At 47.2% G+C, this 25715-nt stretch overlaps 1 protein-coding gene across 6 annotated transcripts in view; it reads right to left on the bottom strand.

Annotated features, from left to right (window-relative positions):
* Window positions 1-25715, bottom strand: part of KALRN (kalirin RhoGEF kinase) — a 1195491-nt gene that overhangs the window by 98972 nt on the left and 1070804 nt on the right. For all 6 annotated transcript variants that reach the window (XM_029605245.1, XM_029605240.1, XM_029605241.1 and 3 more), the window contains 3 exons: window positions 21953-22019; window positions 14570-14673; window positions 5849-5918 (listed from right to left, as the gene is read on the bottom strand). In XM_029605245.1, the coding sequence (XP_029461105.1) occupies window positions 5849-5918; window positions 14570-14673; window positions 21953-22019 (241 nt within the window). The remainder of the gene's footprint in view (window positions 1-5848; window positions 5919-14569; window positions 14674-21952; window positions 22020-25715) is intronic.

Genomic DNA, 25715 nt, shown 5'->3' with positions numbered 1-25715 from the left:
CTGAGGATACACAGCAGGGCTGGCTCCTCAAGGGAATCTGCTGCCTGAGGCGAGGGATAAGATGGTGCTCCCCCTGCCTTGGTGATTTGAAATTCTGTGGAAGGGGGAAAGCAGGGGTCAGGGTTCCCAGAGGTGTGGCGCACTCTCTCCAGGTCAGTGCAAGGCTATTAGGTGCCCTAGGCAAACCTTAGAGCCACACACCACACACACAAAAATTCTGCATGAGAAAGGACATTCATCATCTTCTGAGGTAAAAAATATCACAACATATATATTTTTACATGCATTGCTGTGGTGCCAACTAGAAAACCCTGCCTAAAGACACTTAGAACCTATATGGTATTAGGCCTATTGTAAAGTGTATTTGATGTGGGCTTGGCCTTCAGAAAGACATGAATACATTGAATTACAGTTACAATATAGTAAAACTCCCATACCAGAACAGCACTAACTGATAACACTCAAACAGTAATAATCCTACCTATGAAAAAGCAACACTGCAAATATTATGCCAGGTCCTAAAACACCAAAATACCTCCTATTAGGAAAACAGAACAAGCCAGGCTGCTATAGATCAATAAACAGAAATTACATGCCAGCAGAATATCTCACCACAGTCGCACAGAGACTGGCTCTCACAAAATACAGAATAAAGATACCATAAAATAGAATTAGAAAAGGGCAGACAAACACTGATCTAGTAACCACAAGAAGCCAGACTCTGTATGCAGTGCAACAAACATCACTGCTCATAAAATAATAATAAAATCAAGAAATATCATAATAGTAAAACTATACTAATAGAATATTTCAAAACAGCTGACAAACAGATCATTCAAGAATTAAACTAACATTTTCAAAAAGGTTTTAAAAATCAAAAGAATATTTCAAAATAGTCAAACACCACCTAAAACTAAAATGAATAAAAACGTTCCCTGCTCTCCCTACCTGGAATCTTTTGATTTCCAGTCACCTGAGATTGTTGTACAGTTGGGGACTTCACAAATTTTATTCTCTCTCTTTCACAGACACACACTTACATACTTCCTCTCTCATACACACACCAATGCTCTCACATCCCCCCCCCCCCCCCCCCCACAGGCTCACATGCAGTCACACATGCTTACAAGCTCTTATACACACTCACATACATTCAGGCTGTTATACACCCCTTTTCTCTACCAGGCATTCACACGTGCATAAAGGCTCTCACATGCACTCCCCTCCCATACACATGCATACAAGCTGACATGCACTCACACACGCTCTCTCTCAAACACCAATGCAGGCTCTCTCTTACTCTAACACGCCCATGCACATAGGCTCTCATTCACATACACAAGCTGTCACTCTCAGGCCTCCCTTTGGTCTATTCTTCCGGTTGTGGCCATGCCCCTCTTTAAACACTGGTGAGCCTAGTCTTCCGGCCGTGGTGGGATGGGCTCCTCTGTAGCAACTCTACTCCTGAGGCCCCGCTGGGCCTAGTCTTCAGCCATGCTGATCCTGAGGCCTTGCTGGGCCTAGGCTTCCGGCTATGGCGGGATGGGCTCTGCTGGGGTCATGCTGGTCATGAGGCCCCCCCCCCCTGGTTTTTTAAGCATGCACTCACTAAAAAGGTTTTGCATGTGTATTTATTTATTTATTTATTTATTTATTTAACAGCTTTTATATACCGGTGTTCGTGCGGGCACATCACGCCGGTTTACAGTAAAACTTGCGAAAGGAGGAAAGTTACAAAAAACAGGGCGCGGGTGTGGGAGCAGGCTAGAAAATACGGGGTGGGTGTGGGGGGAAGGAAAGGGGAGGAAAGTAAAGAAGCTGTGAAAAGTAAAGGAACAAAGCCATAGGTATGGTGGAGAAGTTTACAGCAAGGGGGCTGCGGGGGTGTGATAACTAAGGGGGGGTTATACATATTAATTTACTTACATTCTGAATTCTATACATAGACACTTATTTACTTCTAAATTCTATACATAGTAACTTATTTACAACAGATTGCGCGAGGAGCAGTCTAATAGGCAGCATGGGAACGATAATTCCAGGTGGGCATGCAATGGGAAGCGGTGGGGGGGGGGGGGGGGGGAGGATACTATAAGGGGCTTCACTGGGTAGGGCAGTACAAATTTTGTTGCACCTAGTATAAGTTTAGCATGCACACAAATATAAAACACATTCACACCAACCCAAAAAATGTACTGTACTAAAAAGGTTTTGCATGTGTACTATAAGGGGCTTCACTGGGTAGGGCAGTACAATGCTGCATTATAAATCCCCTCAGCTCACCAGCCTAAAGTGTAAGGGATGCTAAGCACAGGGATTTCGTCCCCTCCCCCTGAAAACATATAAAAAATAAAAAGGGGGGGCACAGGGACCTGTCCCCCTTCGCTGAAATAAGAAACAGAGGCCCAGGATGCCCTGTTTCCGCTACCCCTCGACAAGAATTAAGAGCCCAGAACCCTTCCACCCTCCAAAGCCCCCAGGCAAAGTAGCACAAGAGGTCAGCCAGTGGCTGCGGGGCAGAAGAGGGTCACGTTTTATCCTGCCCCCATCACACTAGCACAAGAGGTCAGCCAGTGGCTGCGGGGCAGAAGAGGGTCACGTTTTATCCTGCCCCCAAACTAGCACAAGAGGTCAGCCAGTGGCTGTGGGGCAGAAGAGGGTCACGTTTTATCCTGCCCCCATCAAACTAGCACAAGAGGTCAGCCAGTGGCTGTGGGGCAGAAGAGGGTCACGTTTTATCCTGCCCCCAAACTAGCACAAGAGGTCAGCCAGTGGCTGTGGGGCAGAAGAGGGTCACGTTTTATCCTGCCCCCAAACTAGCACAAGAGGTCAGCCAGTGGCTGCGGGGCAGAAGAGGGTCACGTTTTATCCTGCCCCCAAACTAGCACAAGAGGTCAGCCAGTGGCTGTGGGGCAGAAGAGGGTCACGTTTTATCCTGCCCCCATCAAACTAGCACAAGAGGTCAGCCAGTGGCTGTGGGGCAGAAGAGGGTCACGTTTTATCCTGCCCCCAAACTAGCACAAGAGGTCAGCCAGTGGCTGTGGGGCAGAAGAGGGTCACGTTTTATCCTGCCCCCAAACTAGCACAAGAGGTCAGCCAGTGGCTGTGGGGCAGAAGAGGGTCACGTTTTATCCTGCCCCCAAACTAGCCTATCATCAGAAGGGGTAGACAAGGACCAGGGATCTAAGTGGGATAAGGGAAGAAGCCAGGCGGGGATTGATTTTGGTGGGTTTGTGTAATGGGAGCACCGAAGGCCTTCTGCACTTGTGATTAAATGTGGGTTCAGGGCAACAGAGACCCTGTGAACCTGGGAGTTGAGGAAGAAAGGAATGGTGGCATGATGCGCCCCCCCCCCCCCCGGCTGCCATTCAGGGGCAGGAGAGATTCAGACTTGTTGATAGGAAATCTACAATGTACTCTTCTTTTACCTTTCATCGTGCTAAAATCACACAAAATCTTCACTGATGGCAACTGTGCTGTTTGTACCCATGACCGCTCATGTAAAAACAGCCCCCCAAAACCTACCCCACACCCAAACCTCACCCTGAGTTACTAGTTCCTCCTCTTAACGTGGTATAAATAGTTAACTTATATGTCAGCCTCCACAGGGGGCTCTCTCTCTCCTCTCAAACCAGCAATTGTGATAAAAACCGTTTGGGCTGCTAATGCAGGCATAACGCACAGAAAAACGTGGCATTAAAACCTGTGTTGCTGTGCGTTGCTCTATCGCACGCCACCTTAACCGACGCTCATTTCCATTCACTCTGCCCAAACTCCTATCACTCAAACACTAATTTTAAATTCGCATACACATTTTGCGACGCGTTACGACGCTATCGTGGGCGTTAGGGCCCTAACGCGAAATGATAAATGACCCTCTTAGGCAGCTAAATTCTTGCCGGCTATCTTATTAGTGGGCTAGAATTTAGCTGGATAAATTCCCAAATGTTAATTTACCTGGCTAACCTCTGAGTTAGCTGCTTAAATGCTTCTGAATGTGGACCTCTGTGTGTTTAAAGAGAATGGGTGTCTGCTAAAGCCAAACCTGCATTTGATTATGATAGATTCACACGTTTGCCAGAATCGGCGTGTCTGCTATTCCACATACATGCAGGCTAATCTTTTAGGACATGGGACCCTCGCATCTTTAGAAATCTCATCAGCATCCCTCTCGCTTATTGAGAATCAAAACTGAGAACCACCTGATTATAGACTGTTCCTTGAGGGCCCTTCCATTCTCTCTTTTTAGGACTCTAAATATCTAAGTTGTTGAGAAATCCTTACGATTCTGCGGAAAGAGAAAAACCGTAGCACAAGCAGACCTATTTCTTGAGTCACAATTTGCTATCGCTAGGTCCTCTGAGCCCAAATACCTACCACCACTTCTACCACCTATCAGAAATCCCACAGCTGCCGACATCACTGCCAGTCAGGATTTCAATACATCCACAATAAACGTGCCCAAGACATTAGGTGCGTTCAATGGAGACCCAGTACGTGCATGCATATTCACACTGGAGACTCGCAGAGTCCATAAGCCCTGCCCAACTGCAAAATACCAGCAAAGGTGGATGCTTTATTTATGCGAGCGTCTTTACTTTGATGACCACGCAGACTTATGATGCGTTTCATCACAATCTTCAGAGCTGACTGTGCACCAACATCAGAAATTGAGACCTGGGACTCTGAACCTTAGTGGCCAAAAGTCACTGAAGTAGTTATCAGTTTTGGTTGTGTTTTACAAAAAAAGGTGGTGTTCTTACCATATTAAACCTTCACTTTTAGTTTACATAAAAGTATGCCCCATCCTTTCCGCATGTGCCCAAGATGGCATAAAAACACTGAAATACATCAGAAACCATCCAGTCCTCACATAAAATATGCTGTATACTGACATCAAAGACTGACCCAACATATAGTAAATACACAACAGCAAATCAATCAAAAACAATACAGTCAAACACAAAACATAAAGACACTGTACTGGTGATAACAGGACAGAAAATTGATTTAGTCAGTCATTCATCCTCTGGGGTATACTCCCCATACCCATTCTTTAAAAAAATACGTGGCATGGGAACTGGCTGGGCTCAGAATAAAAGCAGAAGCCTAATTTCGAGAAAGGACTTGCTAATGGAGTTTCTGTTGATCACATTGCTTGAACAGAAATGACTAATTTCTGGTTTAGAGCTACAGATAGGTCTGAGACCCCACAATAAATATTCATGATTCTTTTGCATACAATTGTTCCAATTTAAATATGAATAAGGTCAATTTACACGATCACAGTTACTATGAAAACCAGAGCATGTTTGTGGCACCAGAGGACGGGATTTGAAAATCAATGTAGGGGAATAAGTTCTGCTGCCAGCAGAGGACACGTGGACTGACTTTCTGCCGGGTCATGCCAGATTGCCGAGCTGGACCCTTTTGTTGCCCACCTGGAACTTCCTTTTCCTCCACTGGGAAAAGGTAGAAAGCAGAGGCCATTGCTGATCTTGACCTGGCAATTTTTTTTTTTTTTAATTACCACTGCAGAGGGGGATAGGTACTGGGTTCCCTCTCCTGTCCACCTGGCCCCCCTACCCCCACCCCCACTGACAGCACCAAAAAACCCCTCATAGCTTCCATTTCCTATAAGAGAGCATGGCCACTTTGTAGACGCTGGCTCTATGCCAACAGCTAACGTGCTGCCAGTGTTCATCGGGACAAAATTCAATAGAAATCAAGCTTTACTTGCAAATTTGAAAGGGCAGTTTTGGTCACGGTAATCAGCATGAGCTTTGGGGAGGAAAAATGTATGCATGAAGGCCATGCTGTAATGCGCAAAAGTGGGCTGAGAACTTACATGTTTGATAAAAAGCTGAGCTAATCGGTCGTGTTCTTGAAGACATTTTTCAAGTTCCCCCAGGAAGAAGCTGCAGGAAAAAAAAATAAAAATTAAAGAACAAAATGAAAACTTCAAACTTTTTTCTCCTTCACTGCATTACTACTTGCTGGGACGGACTGGACCACATATATAAAATTCCATAGTAATAAGATGTAAAGGATACATGCTATTTCAGTAGCCAGCCTCCCAAAATCTCCAAGACAAAGCAGAGTTGCTTACCTGTAATAGGTTTTTGAGGACAGCAGGATGCTAGTCTTCACACATGAGGTGACATCAGATGGAGCCCAGATGCGGAAAACTTATGTCAAAGTTTCTAGAACTGATTATGCCCAGCATGCCCTATACCACATGTCCACGCAGGGTTCCTCTCCAGTCTTGCAACATAGAATTAAGATTAAATAAAAATTAGGAGAAACCCTACTCCACAGGCAAGTTTCGTGAGGGCTAACATCCTGCTGTCCTCTGAGAACACCTGTTACAGGTAAGCAACTCTGCTTTCTCCAACAAGCAGCAGGATGGTAGTCCTCACACATGGGTGAATCCCTAGCTACAAGCTGCTCCCCAACATAAAAGGGGACCAACAAGCACTAACCAGGTGCCAACGGGCACAATAAACAGTGCTGTTGGTAACAGAGGGAGACAGCCTGAACCCAATGTGCCATAGGTTGGGAGAGTTGGGTTCTACACCTCAAACAGGTTCTGGAGGACAAACTGGCCAAACCTACTGTCGTGTCGGTCATCCCTATATCCAGACAGTAGTGAAATGTGAATGTGAGGAGAGAACTCCACATTGCAGCCTTGCTGATCTCCTCCATGGAAACTGCATGCAAGTAGGCCACTGACACTGCCATGACTGAAGGAATGAGCCTTGACATGACCCCCAAGATATGTCTCGCCTAGGTATAGCAGAAGGAGATGCAATCTGTTAGCCAGTTGGATAGTGTCTCTTTGGCAATGCCCAGCCTATTCTTATCAAAAGTTACAAAAAGTTGGGTGGACTGTCTATGGCTTCTGTCCATTCTGGTTAGAAGGCTATGGTTCGCTTGCAGTCCAAACTGTGCAGTGTTCGCGCGCCTTGGTGCGAATGGGGCCTGGGAAAGAAAATTAGCAAGATGACTGACTGGTTAAGATGTAAATCCATCACTACCTTAGGCAGGAACTTAGGGTGTGTATGCAAGAACAACCTGACATGACTGAATTTAATATAAGGTGGATAAGTCACTAAGGCCTGGATCTTGCTGACCCTGCATGCTGAAGTGATATTCCAGGTCAGGTACTTCAGGTCACAGGTGCGCAGCAGCTCAAAAGAAGCTTTCATGAGCTGAGCCAACACCACCTTGAGGTCCCAAGATTCAGTGGGAGACCTTAGGAGAGGCTTCAACTGAAGTAGGCCCCACAAGAAACTACAACTGTAGACTGTACAAAGATGGGCATACTAGCTACACCATGATGGTATGTGCCAATTGCACTAAGATGAAATCTGATGGAGTTGGTTTTCAAGTCAGCCTCTGATAGTTGTAGAAGGTAATCAAGAAGTTTTTGTGTGGGGCAGGAGAACAGATCTAGAGACTTCTGCTCACACCACACGGAAAACTATTTCACTTCAGTTGTTAGGACTTTCTAGAGGAAGGCTTTCTAGAAGCCACCAGGACTTGAAAGATCAAGTGGCTGCAGGATGAACTTCTCAACATCCAGGCTATGAGCAATAGGGTCTGAGGTTGGGATGCCGCAGTCTGCCTTGATCCTGCATTATAAGAACTGGGAAAATCCCCAGACTGATCGGTTTCCAGATGGACAACTCCCACAGGAGTGGAAACCAGACCAATGTGGGGCTAGGAGGATCATAATTCCTCTGTCCTCCCGAAGCTTCAAGAGTTTTCGCCACTAAGGGAATCTGAGGATATGCATACAGAAGACCCTTGGCCCCAGTTTTGGGCCAGGGCGTCTGAGGCTGGTTTGCTGTCTGACCTGGACCAAAGCACCTTCCTGTTGCAGGGGACGCAAACAGATATATGTCTGGGCTCACCCCGAGGCAGAATATATGATTTGCTACCCCCTGGGTCCATGGACCACTCGTGGGGTCTGAAGGCTCAACTCAGCCTGTGTGCTACCACATTCTCTGTTCTGGCCAGGTACATGACCCTGAGCACCATCCTGTGAGACAGGGCCCACGACCAGATATGGACCGCTTCCTGACACAGGAGGTATGATTCCGTATCTCCCTGCTTGTTGACATACCACATGGTGACTTGGTTGTCAGTTTGGATCCGGACAACTTTCTTAGACAGCCAATTTCTGAAAGCCCATAGCTTATTGCCCAGAGTTCCAGGAAGTTGATTTGACAAGAATTTTCCTGAGCGGACCACAGACCCTGGGGTGCTGAGCCCATCTACATGAGCTCCCCATCCCAGGGTAGATGTATCCGTTGTTAACACAATTTCAGGAGGAAGACTCCGAAATGAAATCCCTTGTTCCAGATTGGAAAGTACCTGCCACCGGGACAAGGAGTCCTTGAGAGATGGGGAGACTCAGATGCAATCCTGGAGGCTCTGAGTGGCTTGGTGCCACTGCGACCTCAGGGTCCTTTGGGCTCTGCGCATATGTAAGCGTGCCAAGGGAGTTACATGGATTATCATGGCCATGTGGCCCAACAGCCTCAACATGTGCCAAGCTGATACCTGATGGCTCTGTTCAACCTCTGACAGAATAAGCCATGTCTGGCAGGGCTCTGATGAATCCAATTGAGGTGAGAGACTGAGATGGGACTTTGGGCAATTGAGAACAAACCCTAGTGACTTCATCACCCAGATGGTCAAGCGCATGGACATGGTGACCCCTGCCTGAGATGTGCTCTTGACCAGACAATCTTTTATATAGGGGAACACATGCACTGCGAGCCTGCGGAGATGAACCGCCACCAAGGCCAGGCATTTTGTGAAGACTCCTGGGGTAGACACGAGCCCAAACAGCAACACCTGGTACTGGAAGTGCTATTTTCCCCAACACAAATCTGAGATACTTCTTGTGACTTGGGAAGATCTCGATATAGGTGTTGTGTCTTTTAGGTCAAGTGAGCATAGCCAGTCCCCTTTTTGCAAAAAAGAGGGATCAAGGTGCCCAGGGAAATCATCTTGAACTTTTTTTTTCTTAGAAACTTGTTAAAGGACCTCAGGTCTAGGATGGGACGGAGTCCTCCTATTCTCTTTGGAATCAGGAAGTAACTTGAATAGAATCCCCACCTACTTTGCCCTGGTGGTATGGGCTTGTCTGCTCTGGAAGTTAAGAGTGAGATCAGCTCCACTTGCAGTACCTCCTAATGTGCTACCGGCCCCCAAATTGGGCATGGAGGGCAATTTGGTAGGACACCCAGCAGATTTAATTGGCACCCCTGATTGATGATGGACAAAACCCACTGGTCTGAGGTTATTCTGGGCCACTGGTTCGCAAAGAACTGCAGTCTGCCCCTGACTGGAGGGTTCACTGTCCTGGGATTGGGCAACTGGCTTACGCTCCCTATGGCCCAGTCAAAACCCTATCCCTAAAGTTGACTGAGCAGCTGGCTGGGGCTTGGGAGTTCTCTGCTGCCTGGGATGGCTGCGGGAGCTCTGATGGTGCTGATGAGATTGAGACAGTGGATAGTACTTCCTTTGGCAAAAGAAAGACTTCTTTGGCCCTGGCCTCGATGGCTTCCTGGAGGAGGAGGACGGGTCCGGAGTACTGTTGTAGAGTTGGCTGGGAGGGTTTCATGATGGCCCCGGAGTTGTGTCACAGTATCCCTCACCCTATCTCCAAAAAGATTCTCTCCAGTACACGACACGTCAGCATGTTGCTCCGGTACCTCCAGTCAGAGAGCAGAGGCCTGCAGCCATGCCATTCTGTGGGTGCCAATTCCCACTACAGAGACCCTTGATGCCATCTCAAAAACATTGTAGGTTGCACGGACCTAGTGTTTCCTGCACTCCAGAGCCTTGTGCACCAGCGACATGAGATTGTATTGCTGCTGTTGAGGCAGCTGCTCAGCCATCTTCTGCACCTGCTTCCAGATGTCCTGTGAGTACTAGCTCATGTACAGCTGGTAGGCAGCGATGCGGGCAATAAGCATGGTACTTTGAACACCTTCCTCCCAAGAGTATCTCTTGCTCTGTGGTCCTTTCCCGGGAGCACCAATGAATGGATCCAAGAGTGCTTGGCTCTCGAGGGCGGATTCAACGACCACCGGCTGAATGGTGAGGCAGCAGACGCTTATCAAATCCGGCAGCCTTCTGGACGAGGTAAACTCCATCCACCTTATTAACAGGAGGCACTGTGAGAGGGTGTTCCCAAATCCTCAGCTGCAACTCCTTAAGGATTGCATGCACCAAGACAACCACGATCTACTTTGGAGGATCTCAAGCATTTTGTGCCTGGCATCCTCCTTTGTCAAAAGCTGGAAAGGGATGGCCTCTGCCATCACTCTCACAAACCCTGCGAAGGTTAAGTCCTCAGGCGGAGAAGAAGGGTCTGACAGGAGACCTTCTGAATCCTCAGAGGGCTGTCTGATCGCGTGTCCCCCCCCAGGGGTCATAAGGATCCTTATCCTCACCATATGATGCAGGAGGTGAGGCCCTAGGTGCTCGGTCTACGTCCAGAGGTATGGACACTTATGGAACTGGATGGGGGAACTATAGGCCTCGGCAGAGCTTCCTCCTTGGAAGAACCAGTGATGACCACCGAAATCAGTAGGGGGAAGGCCTTTGTGCCATCCTAGGATCTGATGCCAGCTGGGTCAATAACACACTGATAAGCACATTGAGCTTCTCCAGAAGCAGTACAAGGATGGGTGGTACTGGCTCCAGTGTCAACTCTTGCCACAGGACTGAAGTCCTCCAAGCTCCTGCTCCACTGCCAGCTGGACTCGACACTCCAGCTCCTTTTCAAATATTGCCAGTGCCAACACCGAATGGGAGGAAGAAGGGGTAGCCAGATCTTCCTTGGATCCACAGGAGGGAGGATCGGCGACTGGCATCAGGACCAGGGGAAACTGTTGTGGACCCTAGGCATCGATGGAGGATGGGCACGCCTCACCACAGGTTCACTTCGGGGGCATCATGGCAAAAACTGAGGCATCCCCGTGCCTGGCACTGTGCATTGACAGGAATCAGTGTAGATGCTTCTTAGGCTTAACCAGGCCAAACATCAAGGGCTTCCCCAGTGCAGAGTTTGAGGATGGCATTCCCAGCATCCTCATCCCAGAAGAGATAGACCACGGTTGGCCTCCGGTGCCCCTATTTATCGGCGACCTTGATGGAACAGATGGTCTCGCCATTGGGGAGGTTTTCAGCGGTGTGGCTCTGAGGTCCTTAGATGTCAATGGCTCAGACTTCTTTGACTCGAAAAGCCGATCCATCTAGTCAAGTCAAATCAGACGTCCGTCCCTTCGGGGTCATCTGGGTGCACAAATGGTAATCCCAGATATCATGTGATGCCCCCAGGCAGAGGATGAATACTTCACGAGGATCAGTGATAGACATGGTCCTCGGGCACTGGGGGCATCGGCAAAAGCTGAAAGTGGCCATGATGGGGCAAAACAAAAGGGTAGAAGGATGGAACGATGGCAGCGGGCGTCTATGGCGGTGGGCACAGAGGCACCACCACCATTTGGGGGGAGGAGCTGACCGCGAAAGAAAACTTATCAAAGACGCCAAAAACTCTGACTGGGGACACTACAGGGAGGCACCGAGAGGGACCCAGCGATGGACCAAAGAAGAGGATTAAAAAAAAACCGTGAAAAAATGAAGTTTGCCACAAGGCAAAGCAAAGTTTTAAGAGCTTAAACTGCGAGGCTCACAGTTCTGCAGGAAAAAAAAAAAAAGACTGAAGAGACACCCTACGTGGATGCGTGGTATAGGGCATGCTCAGTGTGCCTAGTCAAAGTTTTCTAGAAACTTTGACATAAGTTTTCTACATCGGGCTCCATCTGATGTCACACCCATGTGTGAGGACCACCAACCTGCTTGTCCTTGGAATAAAGCAGTTATTTCCTGCCTGCTATAAGGGAGGAGGAATAGCCTAGTGGTTAGAGCAGTAGGCTCCTTGTGACCTTGGGCAAGTCACTTTACCCTCCATTGCCTCAGGTACAAAAAAAAAAAAAAACAACTTAAGATTGTAAGCCCTCTGGGGATAGAGAAATACCTACAGTACCTGCATGTAAACCGATGTGATATCTCAGATCGAATGTCGGTATATAAAAATAATAAATAAATAATAAATAAGACACCCACCCCACTGGTTCATAGAGTGAGAGGAAGTAGCAGCAGGAACCAGTGGGGCCCAGAACTTTGACTGCAAAAAGAGAGGAACTGCTGTGCAGGCTCCAGAGAGAAATGGCCCTGTGTTTTTATTACAATGCTTCCTGGGGCTTCATTTATTTTATTAGTCTGAGCAATTGTGGGATAGAGTCAGGTGTATTCGTGTGATGGGGATTTTTTTTTTTTTTTTTGCATCTCTATTAAAAAAAAATAAATTACATTCTATGGTGAAAAAAAAAAATCTGCCTAAGTAAAAAGGCAGGAAATCTTAGACGGGTTTTCCAGCAAATGCAAAAAAACCTCACTATCCCATTCTCACATTCACTCCTTGATGTGCAGGCAAATCTCTTCCATTTTAGGAGCGTGGTCCTGCCCTGACTGAGTCAACAGATGTGCAGTTTTGAGCAAGGCGAGCCATAATTCGTGCACATTTCAGTGGTCAGTCCCACAGTGCAAAATCCATCGGACCTGACAGTTCACCGCAAGTGGAACATCCAGGACTACTCAGAAATATCTCTATGTTATGTGACTAGAAACAAACTAAATCCACGTTAGAAAAAAACTCCGCATACCAAAATTGTCAGCCATTAAAGTTTCTTTTGCTGGTAAAAATGGACAGAGATAATAGAAGATGAACATTATATAACCCTCATAATTTTGAAGGTTTGCCTTCTATGAATGGCGCATGCCATCCAAGTTGAATGGCAGGCTTAACGGAGTATCTTGTACAAATCTGTAATTCAGTTTGGGAAGAACCACAGCTGTAGAGTCCCGGTTAAAAAAAAAAAATGCAAGAGCTGCACTGTATCCTGCACATGAAATGAAATACAGAGCGGCACTGTTCTACAGCAGATGGTGGAACAAATTCAAGGTTACAGAGAAGCACAAGTCACCATAATGTAGCGTACTTTAGCGATCTGCAAGAGAGCTTTATGCTCTGTTTACTTTGCGGTAGTTCATTTATCCGCTGTTAATTATTGTTTATTTCTAAACTTTTGGAGTTACTCCAGCCATTCCTCAGTATCCCCGACGGCAGCCAATGTTCACAACAGTCTCACAATTCAAGTTGCATGGAACGGGATCCCGACTGGTTCGCCACTGCGGGCGATGCTGCCGATGACATCACAGCCATTGTGGGCCAATGGGAGCCAGCGAGGGGGAGATGGTTTATGACTCAGGTTAAGCTGACTGCTCCCGTTGAGCTACAGGGTAATGATGCTGAAGCGGATTAAAGCATTAACCCTCTTCCTCCTCCCCGGCTCCACCAAAGCAAAATCTCTCATTACCATCCGACGAATATGCAAGACTTGCCACACGTGCTTCTGAAATACTGCACAGTTCAGAAAAGGGTATAGCTTTCTTTTAAAAAAAAAAAAGAAAATTAAAAGACTCTTCACATAATACATAAACACTACCCTACAGGGCTTTGCAACAATGTGAAGAAGTTATAAGTGGTAACACCACCTCTGCTTTTAAAAATTATCAAATGAACTACTATATTTGGAAGTCTAAATTCCTATTCCAATGCTTTCTAGGGTTTACATCAGGTTGGATTTTGGTGCCCACAGGCAAGACCAGAGCTTGTAAAGTACGGATTTCGCCAACGGAGACGAATGCTTGGGGGAGGGGGGGGGGGGGGATTGTTCCAGAGTGCCACAGTGCTGCCTGTTTGAAGTGGCAGTGCTACACCAAAGCAGAGCTATTTTCCAGGTTATGGTGTTCATTGAGACAAAGGGCACAAACCTGTAGGGGCCGCCCCCCCCCCCCCCCCCCATGTAGCATCGTATCTCTTCTGACCCTAGAAAGCATTTCGAAGTCACTGAAACCTCTGAGAGTACAAGTAAGGTCGTTGGTTACAGCACAGCAATGTGCCCTGAATCAAGGAAATGTCCCAAGACATGCGTGCCCAGCACCACACACACTGTGCCAAGCTATGGACAAGTCACAGCAACTCCCTAGGAGCCTGGGACCCAGTTCAAGACATGGCATTCAACTTCATCTGTCTTTACTCAGACCATTTTAAAAAAAATGAAATAAAAATTCAAACCACAACAACAAAAAAACCCAGAGCATTCAGAAAAAAGCACTGCGCCTCTGCCAGTCATGCTGTCTGGCCTTGCGTTATCATCCCTGGGCTTCCGCAGACACCCACACCGAAGGGGTGACTGCTCTGCTACTTTATTTTATAGAAAAGTCGGAATCCTGATGCCAAAATCTGTTAGAATAGAGATTGCAATGCTACAAAAATTATGGCAGAATTGTTTTTCGCCATTAGTCAGGCTGAGAGGAAAATGTGAGCCATGATCTGCCAAGGCTAGGATCCCCCAGGACTCAACAGCTGCCTGTCGCATTTTAACCAGTGAGGACATTATTGGAAGTAGCAAACACTTACTCTTTGTGCCAGTCATAGATCTGGTGAATATTCCCAAACACGATCTTGTCTTTTCCTTTCATGTCTTCAGGAACTCCTCTCTCTTCGATGGTCTGCATGAAGCCCTGTATCACAAGAAAGTTGCAAGTGGATTAGCTCACACACAAGAGAATGGCACACTAACCTCCTTACATAGCATCCTTAAGGTTAGTCTACGAGCCAACAATCTCGACGCTTAAACAGCTCAAATGGCCACCCAGTTTTCAGTTTTGTGAGGATGGCTTAAGCACACTGCGATCTTAAAGAAACCTCCCATGCTTATGGAACAGTTATGGCACGGGAGTGCCCCTCATTAGATCTGTGGCAGGACTGCCGATTCTGAGAAGATCTGATGACTTAAAACAGAACGAACCAGTGACCTTTACGAGAAAGGAGCCGGAAAGTTTATTTTGTCTAGACACATGCAAGCTGGGATTTTTCACGCCTTCCGAGCACGGCCTCGGCACATTCTGCCCTCGCCTACGGCCGTTAACGACGTCCGGCCGACAAAGCCGCTCCTGCATTCCAGCCACGTCGACCTTCAGAAGGAGGGAATTCAACGGCTGGTCTCGCCACTCTTTAAAAAACGGATTTTCCGGATAACGCCGGATGATAGTCATAGCACTATGGTTTAGCGATATATTTTAGGGGAGCAATTTTCAAAACAATGCGGGTGCTTGCCAAGTCCATGGGTACTACAAACCTCCCCTCCCCCCCACTTTGTACCAACAAAGGGAGAAATGCAAGTGTACTTTTTCCCCCTCTGACAGTCGTCTAAAGAAAAGAAAAAAGACCAACAGAAATCTGCACCTGCCTTTTCTGTGGATACTTTCCCCTTCATAAACACCATGTGTAGTTTTGAAAATGGGACCCCCCCCCCCAAAAAAAAAAAAAAAAAAAAATTACAAAAGTCGTAGCCTTCCCCCCCGCCTCCATCTCATCCCCAGGGATGCTTCCACTCAAAGCAGGAGGAACACATGTAGCAGTAGGAAGGATTGGCAATTATCAGATGACTGATTTATGCAGATCAATAGCCACTGACCAGTATACATGGCTTTTAAACACACACACTCCCAACATTTTAATGGAACCCCTGCCCCCTAGCAGAGGTGCCTCTGTGTTCTTCCCACTCTGGTGAACATCTGGATGCTGACGCACATCTGTGTTCAAGCCAGCAGGTCTGGCTGCGCAGCAAAGCTAGGTGGACAGAGTGAGGCGCACCAAATCCTGGCTCAGTTTTAATTTTCTCTTCCCCTTCAACAGTGCACTCAACAGAAAACGGTGTTTTAAAGCATAATAACATTTGCCAGAAGTTAATTGGAACTGGCAGGAGAATAGTTTGCGGGACTTCTAGGGGCTAATAATGTAATTATTTTAATATCACCAATCAAAGAGCATTTAGTATAATTGATATTGCTTATACAAAACTTTCAGTGCAGTATAGACAGGAAAATTAGTTCTTACCTGCTAATTTTTGTTCCTGTAGTACCACAGATCAGTCCAGATTCCTGGGTTTTGCCTGCCCTCCAGCAGATGGAGACAGAGAAAGTTTTACTGACACTGCCAAATAACACGAGGTGCCACCTGCAGTCCCTCAGAATTGATCTGTACCCAAGCCAGAATAGAAACAAATACCAGTACAATAACTAACACCCCCCGAATGAGCAGTGGGAAGTGGAAACCTGGAACAAATAACCATGCCCACACAAAACACCATGTAGGACTAACAAAACCTGTGCCAGTCTTCAGAGTAATCACAACAACAGATCGAGTGAACTCTCCAATTCTCCCTTTCGTCCAGTGGGGGGGCACTCTAGACTGATCTGTGGTACTACAGAACAAAAATTAGCAAGTAAGGACCAATTTTCCTTTCCCTGTACGAACCCAGATCAGTCCAGACTCCTGGGATGTACCAAAGCTTCCCTAAATGGGGTGGGACTGAGAGAACCGCTCTGAGCACACTCTCACCAAACCCTATGGCCTCTGGACATCTAAATGGTAATGCCTGGCAAAAGCGTGCAAAGATTTCCAAGTAGCTACCCTGTAGATTTCTTGCAGTGAAACTTGTTGACATTCTGCCCAGGAGGCCACCTGAGAATAGGTAGAATGAGCCCTTAACTCCTCCAGAACAGGGCGTCCCTGAGAGATGTTCGCAGAGCCAATAGCTTCTTTCAACCACCGTGCAATTGTGGCTCTTGATGCCTTATGACCCTTTTTTGCACCACTCCATAGCACAAAAAGATGATCTGACAAGCGGAAGCTGTTAGTGATCTTAAGGTACTGCAACAATGCATGCTTCACATTCAAATGATGCAACTCTTTAGCCTGCGGCGTTTTAGGATCCAAACTTAGGAAGGATTGCAGCTCCACTGAGTGCTTTACATGGAATGAAGACACCTTTGGCAGAAAAGAAGGAACTGTCCTCAAGGAAACCCCCGAATCCGAAAATCTCAAAAAAGACTCTACACAAGACGAGACCTGAAGCTCCAAAATCTGGCAAGTCGAACAAATTGCCACCAAGAAAACCACCTTCAAAGTGGGGTCTTTCATAGTAGCCTGTTATAGAGGTTCAAATGGAGCCACACACATGCTCTTAAGGATTGCGTTAAGGCTTCAAGAAGGGCAAGGTTTCCGAACCAGAGGACACAAATGCTTTGCTCCCTGGAGAAAGCGCACCACATCCGGATGTGCCACTAGAGACACTCCTCTTACCTCGAAAACAGCCCAAAGCTGCCACCTGCACCCTGAGGGAATTAAAGGATTAAACCCTTTACCAGACAATTTTGCAGAAAGGCCAGAATGTGCGCCATAGAGGCCCACATAGGATCAACCCCTTGCTCCGTACACCAGGCCTCAAAAACTCTCCATACCCTTACATATGCCAAGGAGGTGGAAGTCTTCTTAGAATGCAAGAGAGTAGTGATAACCTCTTCAGAATAACCCTTATTCCTTAATTGCTCTCTCAAAAGTCAAGCCGCCAGACAAAAGCAAGCCTCCTGATCTGAAAGTATGGGGCCTTGACGCACAAGATTCGGCAGATTAGCTAGCCTCAATGGACCGTCCACTGTTAGGTTGATCAAGTCATCAAACTAAGCATGCCTCGGACACTCCGGCGCTACAAGGATCACGCCACTTGGATGGACCTTTATGCTCCACAAGACTTTGCCCACTAAAGGCCAAGGCGGAAACACAGAGGATGACCTTCGGCCAAGGCAGAACTAAGGCATCTACCCCTTCTGCTACTTGTTCCCTTCTTCGACTGAAAAACAGCTGGGCTTTGACATTGCAGTAAGTCGCCATTAGATCCATGTGCTGCGTGCCCCATCTGCGACTGAGGCGCATTGCTTCCTCCGACAGCTCCCACACTCAAGGGTCTAAATGTCAGCTTAGGAAATCCGCTTGCACATTGTCCGTGCCCGCTATGAGAGAGGCCGCTAACAGTGTCAGATACTGCTCTGCCCAGCTGATTAGTTCCCAGGCTTCCTGGGCCACCACCTGACTCTTGGTGCCACCCTGTCAGTTGATGTAAGCCACTGTCGTCACATTGTCTGACAAGACTCACAGGCTTCCCCCCTCAGAGGCAGAAACGCCTGTAGTGCTAAACATGCTGCTCTTGCCTCTAAGCGATTGATGGACCACAATGCTTCCTCCATAGACCATTGCCCCTGTATAGACTGGTCCTGATACACTGCTCCGGAGAGACTGGCAATCGTCCAGCTCGGGACTTCCAGGTCCACGCTTCATCTCAACTTGTCCAGAAGAGCCACCGTGAGAGATTGGACCTGGCAAACTCCGTAAGAGGAAGCAGCAGCTGAAACTGCTCCGACAACAGGTCCCAGCAGAATAGTAAAGCCGACTGTAGAGGCCTCATATGAGCAAATGCTCATGGAACCAACTCAAAAGGTGTAAGCCATAGACCAGAGAACCTACAAGTAATCCCAGACCTTGAGCACCCGCTTCTCCAACAATCCTCTGGACATACCAGGCTAATAACTGCCTAGGACCAACCTATGTTTTTGTATCTTACAGTTTTTGTTGATTTATATATTTATCTCTCTCTAATTGTTGCTCAGTTTAAACTCTGCACTGTCTTCCATTGCCCAGGTTTTATGCTCCCTGTTTAATGTAACTTTACTTTCTACCTTGATGTTAATTGGTTTCCCCTCAGTTACATTGTAAACCGGTACGATAAGACCTAGTCTTGAGCATCGGTATAGGAAAAGAAATTAAATAAATAAATAATAAATAAAATCCGCAAACTTAAGCTTGCAATTTGGAAACCCGCTCTTCAGTGAGAAAAACCTTCTCCATCTTGGTATGGAAATGTGCCCCCAGAAATTCCAAAATTGAGAAGGGGAAAGATGACTCTTGGACTATCCATCCCAACAATCTCAGGTGGCAGAGGACTAAGACCACTGTCTCCTGGCAAAGAACCTCTGACTTCGCTTGAATCATCCAGTCGTCCAGATATCGGGGAACCAAGACCCCATCCCTCTGGAGAGCCGGTGCCACCACGACTATGACCTTGGTGAAGGTCCTGGGTGCTGTCGCCAGCCCGAAGAGCAGGGCGCAAAATTGAAAACGCTCTCCCAGAAAAATGAATCTTAGATATCTGATGATCGGGCCGAATTCCTATGTGCAAGTATGTTTCGATCAAATCTAGAGATGCAAGGTACTCCTTGTGTTTTCATCTGAAACAGAGGAATCATGAGAGCCACATTTACTCTTTTTAATCCAGAATTGGGCGGAATGTTCCCTCCTTCTTGGGGACTATGAAATAAATGGAATAGCGGCTGGTCCCCTGTTCTTCCAGGGGGACAGGAACAATGGCTCCCAGCATGTGAAGAGACTATTTCCCACACTGCTAACTTCTTTTCCTCGTTAGTACACTGGGAGACCATGAAAAAAAAAAGTCTTAGTGGCTGAGCAAGTTCTAAAGCATAACCTTTCCACGTTTAAGACCCACTGGTCTGACGTGATCTTGGTCCTGTAAAAAGAGCCAACCGACCCACTATAACTGTAACAGAGGAGTGGACTGGCTTCGCTTCATTGGGCGGATTTGGCACCACCGGCACCCTGGGAGGAACCATCTCTATCTGGCTTTCACCCTCAAAAGGACTGGTTCCAGAGGACTGTCTCTGGGCACTACCTGAAGCCCTGAGAGGTCGAAACAGCCTATTCTCTCTGAAGTGACAGCATGGAGGAAAAGACCCTTTCCCTTTTGGCTTATCTTCAGGCAAATTATTACCCTTGTTCTCCCCAAGAAGTTTGATCATCTCCTCCAAGTCATGACCAAACAGCAACTTCCCCTTAAAAGGTAACACTCACAACTGAGACTTAGATGAAACATCGGCCGACCAGTTCCTCAACCAGAGGAATTTCTAGGCTGAAACTGCCAAAATCGTCCTGACGAGGTCATATATCGCATCAGCTCCATAGGCCACCACAGCCTCCAGCCACTCCACCTGTTTCACCTCAGACTCGGACAAGGACTTGTCTGCCTGCAACTGCTGCACCCAGCGCAGGCCCACCCCAAGCATAAAGCTGCTATACATCACTGCTTGAATGCCAAGGGCAGACATCGCAAAAATCTTTTTGAGGTGTACTTCCAGCTTCTTATTCTGAAGGTCTTTCAGAATTGTAGAACCAGTCACAGGAATGGTCATTTTCTTAGTAACGGCTGAAACCGATGCATCCACTTTAGGGACCCTCAAGAGCTCAGGCAAAGAATACAACTTATCCATGGCTCTGCTAACCTTCAAGCCTGTCTCGGGAGTATCCCACTCCCTAAATACCAACTTGCTGACTGATTTGTGAAAGGGAAAAAGACCGTGGCGGACCTCAGAGTCCTTCCATGACCAGGTCCACTTCCTGATCCGATTCCTCATGCAGGATCTTTATGCCCAATTCTTGGCATCATCCCCTTCCACAACTGGACCTTTTGCCCGCATTTGATCCAGGTCCTGAACTAACAAAACCAGATCAGACTCTGGCGGGTCCTGCGCCTGCAGATCCTCACCTCCTAAACTCTTAGAGGAGCTCTCCGCGGTGGTCGTCTGTGGTGGGGGCCCCTGGGACTCGCCGAACACCCTTGTAGCCCCCGCAGGCCGCGCCCTCTTAGCTGGCCTTGGGCACACCGAAGCCCCCTGCTTAGCTCTATGTTGCCCCGTAGCTTTCCAGGTCTTGTAAGCCCTGTGTAGCAACAGGACAAAAATCACAGAAAAAGGTGGAAGAGGCATCCGAGTCCTCCAGGAAATCCTCCTAACAGAGGCCCCTCTCCTCATTGATCACCCCTGGATGTCCTAACCACTGGGGATAAAGGAGGAAGGCAATCCCCCTCCCTCTCCATGGCCCATGAAGCAGCAGTGAATGTGGACAGAATGGCCACGGTTCTCGTGCTCATCAGGAAAGGGTCATCCACAGACTGCGTCGCTGGAGACAGCCTCCCAGGCTCGTGGCGCCTGGCCAAAGTCGCTGCAACTGTCCCCGAAGTGCCTTCTCCCCCAGAGAATTGGAAATATCTGCCTTTGCGTGAGAGACACGTGGTCGCGTCTCCACAAACTATACAGCACAACCCACGCAGCATGAAAAAACCGGGTGCTGAGCCCTTAATCAATTTAACAGCCACTGGAGGAATGCAAGATACAGGCAGAGTCGCCTGAACACCTGTAAGGAGGAATCAGGGTAAGGCTTGCCGCCCCCACAGCGATATCCCAACTATCCTTTACTCTTTTTTTTTTTTATAACTTTAATCAGGTAATAAAAAAAAAATCACTTCCCAGAAGACAGGCAACAGGCTCTGTCTGTCCTACTGGAACCAGTTTTCTGTCCCTATCTGGCAATGAAGGACTGAGCAATAAAGGGTCCCCCTGCTCGTCCGCCTCAAAGACCAGGGGGGATGGTACCACCAGGACCTAGCAATCCCCTGGGAGGCAATCTTTCCTTGTTGTTCTTTTAGTCTGACTTTTTTTTTTCCCCCAATCTCAGACTGCAGGCTTTGCACCTCTACCATCTGCTGGAGACATAGAAATATTGAGGGAGTGCAGGTGGCACCTTGTGTTATTTGGCAGAGTCAATAAACTCTGTCTCCATCTGCTGGAGGGGAGGCAAAACCCAGGGGTCTGGACTGATCTGGGTATGAACAGGGAAAGACCTTCATCACACCCATACTGAGATTTACTTTTAAATTTTCCTTAAATGTAGATGGGTCATATTTAATCATCGGTCCATGCTTTGGACTAAAAAAAAATAAATTTTTTTTTGTTACAATTAAAAAAATTGTCAAGCACATTCCCTCTAACTTGTCATCTTAATAATCAACATCTGTATTCACAACTGGAATTTAGAGATACTGACAGGACTTACCTCTACCACAATTCCCAAATCTTTGACATAATCTTTCTCGGTCTGCACCAATTCGTTCAGGACAAACCTAAAAATTGGTTTATATAAAACAAGGAAAACAATGTTATATTCCTTCTCACAGTTTATTAACTTGTAGGATCAAACTTTCAGCAGAGACAGAAAATCTATAAGTGCTACTTCCCTTGGGAAATTTTAGGCATCCACCCGTGGCTTTGATGAGAACTGAAGAATGGATGTAGCGAGCCTGTTTTAAGATACAACTTCCCCTCACCTGGGGGTAGATCGGGAGTAGGCTGGAGAAGGTTTCTTGTACAAAGCACATCGGCCTTCTTTTCCCTACCAGGTTGCAGACTATCCAAAGACAGTCAAAAGATTCTGCCTGTACATAGCAGGGGCACAAAAGACTTATTAAATGTAACTAAGACACAATAGAGGTGTGTGTGTGTGTGTGTGTGTGTGTGTGGAGATGTCAATTGTGCCTTGTCCTGCATTGTGAGGGGAACCAACGGGTATTAAGCACAGGATGTCAGTGCCTTCGTGTCCAATTAGTCATCGTCAGTCTGGAGGAGGTGTACAACGGCAGTGGTGTCAAAACAAGAGAAAAGCCATTGAGAGAGAAAATTAGAGCAGGCTGTGTCACGATTCAGCGACTAGCGGAGGGCAGAAGTGTGGCTGCTTTTTATGTGTCTTCCGTTAGACAAAAGCCTCACTGTCTATCCGGGCAACTGCGAACATATTCTGGCTTTGCTGCGACACCCGTATTGTTTCTGCAGTTGGATTACCCTCCCATCAGGGCAGCATGGCACAGCGTACAAACGGCTCGTCTGCAGTCAGCCTTCATTCGTCAAGGTGTGCCCTGGGGCCGTCCCCGTACAGGGCTGGGCTGCCCCAGGGAAGCCCCGCGGCCAGCCGACATGCACATCAGATGCCGGGGACGCGCTCACGTCTCCCACACGCAGGTTCGCTGGGTCTCTCAAAAACCCCGACTGGCTGTAGCGTCCCCAGGGCAGAGCATGGGCAGTATAATTGGGGTTCCTTCTTTTGTAGCAGACTTGCACAGTAATAAAGCACACAGGGTAACTTGCACCACACATACTTGCAGCTTATTTTCTAAGTCAAACGTAGCACCGAAAGCTCCCGTGGGGTGCTTTGGACCCGCTATTGGTGCGGGAAGCGGAAGTCCGCGGAGATGCGCCCTCTCTGGGCTGGCGAGCGGTGCGAGCGATGGAAGTTGGCCCGCACTTTCAGCTGGGTGGAAGAGAGCCACTTTCAGACGAGTCAGTTTACCCCGGCAAATAATACATTATTTGCTTCTATTTAGTGCCCAACTCTTCACTGGTAGCTCAAGGCGAATTACATTCCGGCCCTGTAGGTATTCCCCTGTCCCCACCTGAGGAAATGGAGCGTGAAGTGACTTGCCTAAGGTCACAAGGAGCGGCAGTGGGATTTGAACCCTGGCCTCTCTGGTTCTCAGCCCCCTACTCTAACCACTAAGCTGTTACTCCTGTTTATTTGGATAAATACCTATCAAAATCATCCTTTTGATAGACCTTGATTTTTAGAGCCCTCTTAAATGTTTTTTTTCACTTTCAATGGGGCAAATGAAGTCCAGCAAAGCATTCCAGACACGAAGGCCTGCGACTGAGAAAGCCCTGCAATGTGTCATGTCCAAGCATGCAAGCTTGACTGAAGGCACCTCTATCATCATCTTGTTTTCAGACCTTAAGGAACGAGGCGACTTATAAATCCTTAAGGCATTTATTCAGCAGTCTAAGATTCCCATAGATAATACGGTGAATCAACGCTGCTTTTAGAATCCAATTTAAAATGACAGCCAGTGAAAGAGAGGCCAGGAGCGGAGAGATCCTTTGAATGTCGTTAGTTCAATTTATAATCCTATTGATCTCAATAAAAATAAATAAATAAATGAAAGCACCCCAACAAAACATCAGCAGCTCTGGAACAATGATACTGAGATGCATTCACATTGCTGTGTAGAGAAGCTTGTCCTATGCCTCACTGAACGCAATGTTACTATCTCTCACCTTCATTAGCACGGAATTCAGTTGACTTTTTAAAATGAAAACCCAAAGAATTTAGAAGCCATTAGCATTTAACACAGAGGTCAAGCATGTCCACTGCACAGATGAGGAAGAAGTGATCAAGTGCACGTGTCCTAATTTAAGGGGTAATTCCGAAAGCCATTTATGTGAATGAAACCCGGTGTTCTGTGCACAAATGGACCTTCTAAAACTGCCAAGCTCAGTGCATGTAAAAGCTCGTGCGTAACCTGGTTTCCTATGTAGTTTTATGTGCACTGAGGAAAGGTATTCTGTGGGTTGGTGATGAGGGCAGAGATAACTTATTGGAGAAATTACTTACCTGATAATTTCATTTTCCTTAGTGTAGACAGATAGACTCAGGAGCAATGGGTTATGCTCCCCTGCCAACCCAGGTGGAGACAGTCAGATTTCAAAGCTGAAGTCACCCTAGATTCACCCCTGCAGTGACCTCTTCAAAAGCCACTGTGGACATACTATTGTAAAAACTTGATTTAAAATATATTTAAAAACAGATAACTGTAACTGTACTCAACCAATCATAAACACTGAATCCCAGTAAGAATATAGATGCCCTGACCTAGGGTCTGGATGACGGCTTACCCATAATCTCTTGGAATAGATATCCACTTCACGGGTGAATCCTTGGCACTGTTCTTGGGCAGCCGTGGGCAGTATGCAGAGTCCATCTGTCTACACTGAGGAAAACAAAATTATCAAGTAATTTCTCCATTTCCTAGTGTGTAGCCAGATGGACTCAGGACCAATGGGATGTACAAATGCTATTCCTGATAGGGGCGGGAGGCTGCCCGCGATCTTGCAAAGGCTGAATCCTTTCGAGCCTGTACCTCCAGGTGATAGCACCTGGAGAAGGTGTGCAAGGAGGACCACGTCACGGCTTGGCAGGTATCGACGGGAGACAGCAGTCTAAGCTTCTGCCCTTGAGACTGCCTGAACCCTAGTGGAATGAGCTTTAACCTAAGGTGGTAATGGCTTTCCTGCCTCCACAAAGGCTCTCGTGACCACCCCTTTAATCCAGCAAGCTATGGTAGCCCGCAAAGCTGGTTTGCCCCGCTTCCTTCCTCTGTGAAGGACAAACAGGCAGTTCATCTTTTGGACTGTTTCTGAAGCTTCCAGATACCACGCCAAAAGTCTACTAAATGACAGAAACGGCGGTATTCTTCTGTGTCCTTGTGCTTATCTAGGGATGGCAATGAAATGGACTGATTCAAATGAAACTCTGAGACTACCTTGGGCAAGAAGGATGGAATAGTACGAAGCTGTAATGCTCCTGGAGGAACGATTCCCAACACGCAATGCCTTAGTTCAGAGATACGACATGCCGAACACATAGTCACAGGAACACAGTTTTCAAGGTTAATAAACACTAGGAAAGACTGTGCAGCGGCTGAATAGACAACCCTGCCAAAAATTCGAATACTAGATTAAGATTCCACAAGGGAACTGGCCACCGTAGGAGTGGCCAGAAGAGTTTCACCCCCTTTCAGAAAACAGGCCACATCCAGATGAGCTGACAGGCGGTTTCCATTCACCTCATCCCTGAAACAAGAGAGCCACTACCTGAACCTTCAAGGAGTTAAAGGTCAAACCTTTATTCAAGCCGTCCTGCAAAAATTCCAGAATTAGTGGGATTTTGACCGCCCATGGGGGGGGGGGGACGGGACACACACACACACACCGTT

Source organism: Rhinatrema bivittatum, chromosome 6, assembly GCF_901001135.1.
Source record: "Rhinatrema bivittatum chromosome 6, aRhiBiv1.1, whole genome shotgun sequence".
Taxonomy (NCBI): domain Eukaryota; kingdom Metazoa; phylum Chordata; class Amphibia; order Gymnophiona; family Rhinatrematidae; genus Rhinatrema; species Rhinatrema bivittatum.
The sequence above is the reverse complement of the archived record's forward strand: the minus strand, read 5'-3'. Positions and strand labels throughout refer to the sequence as shown.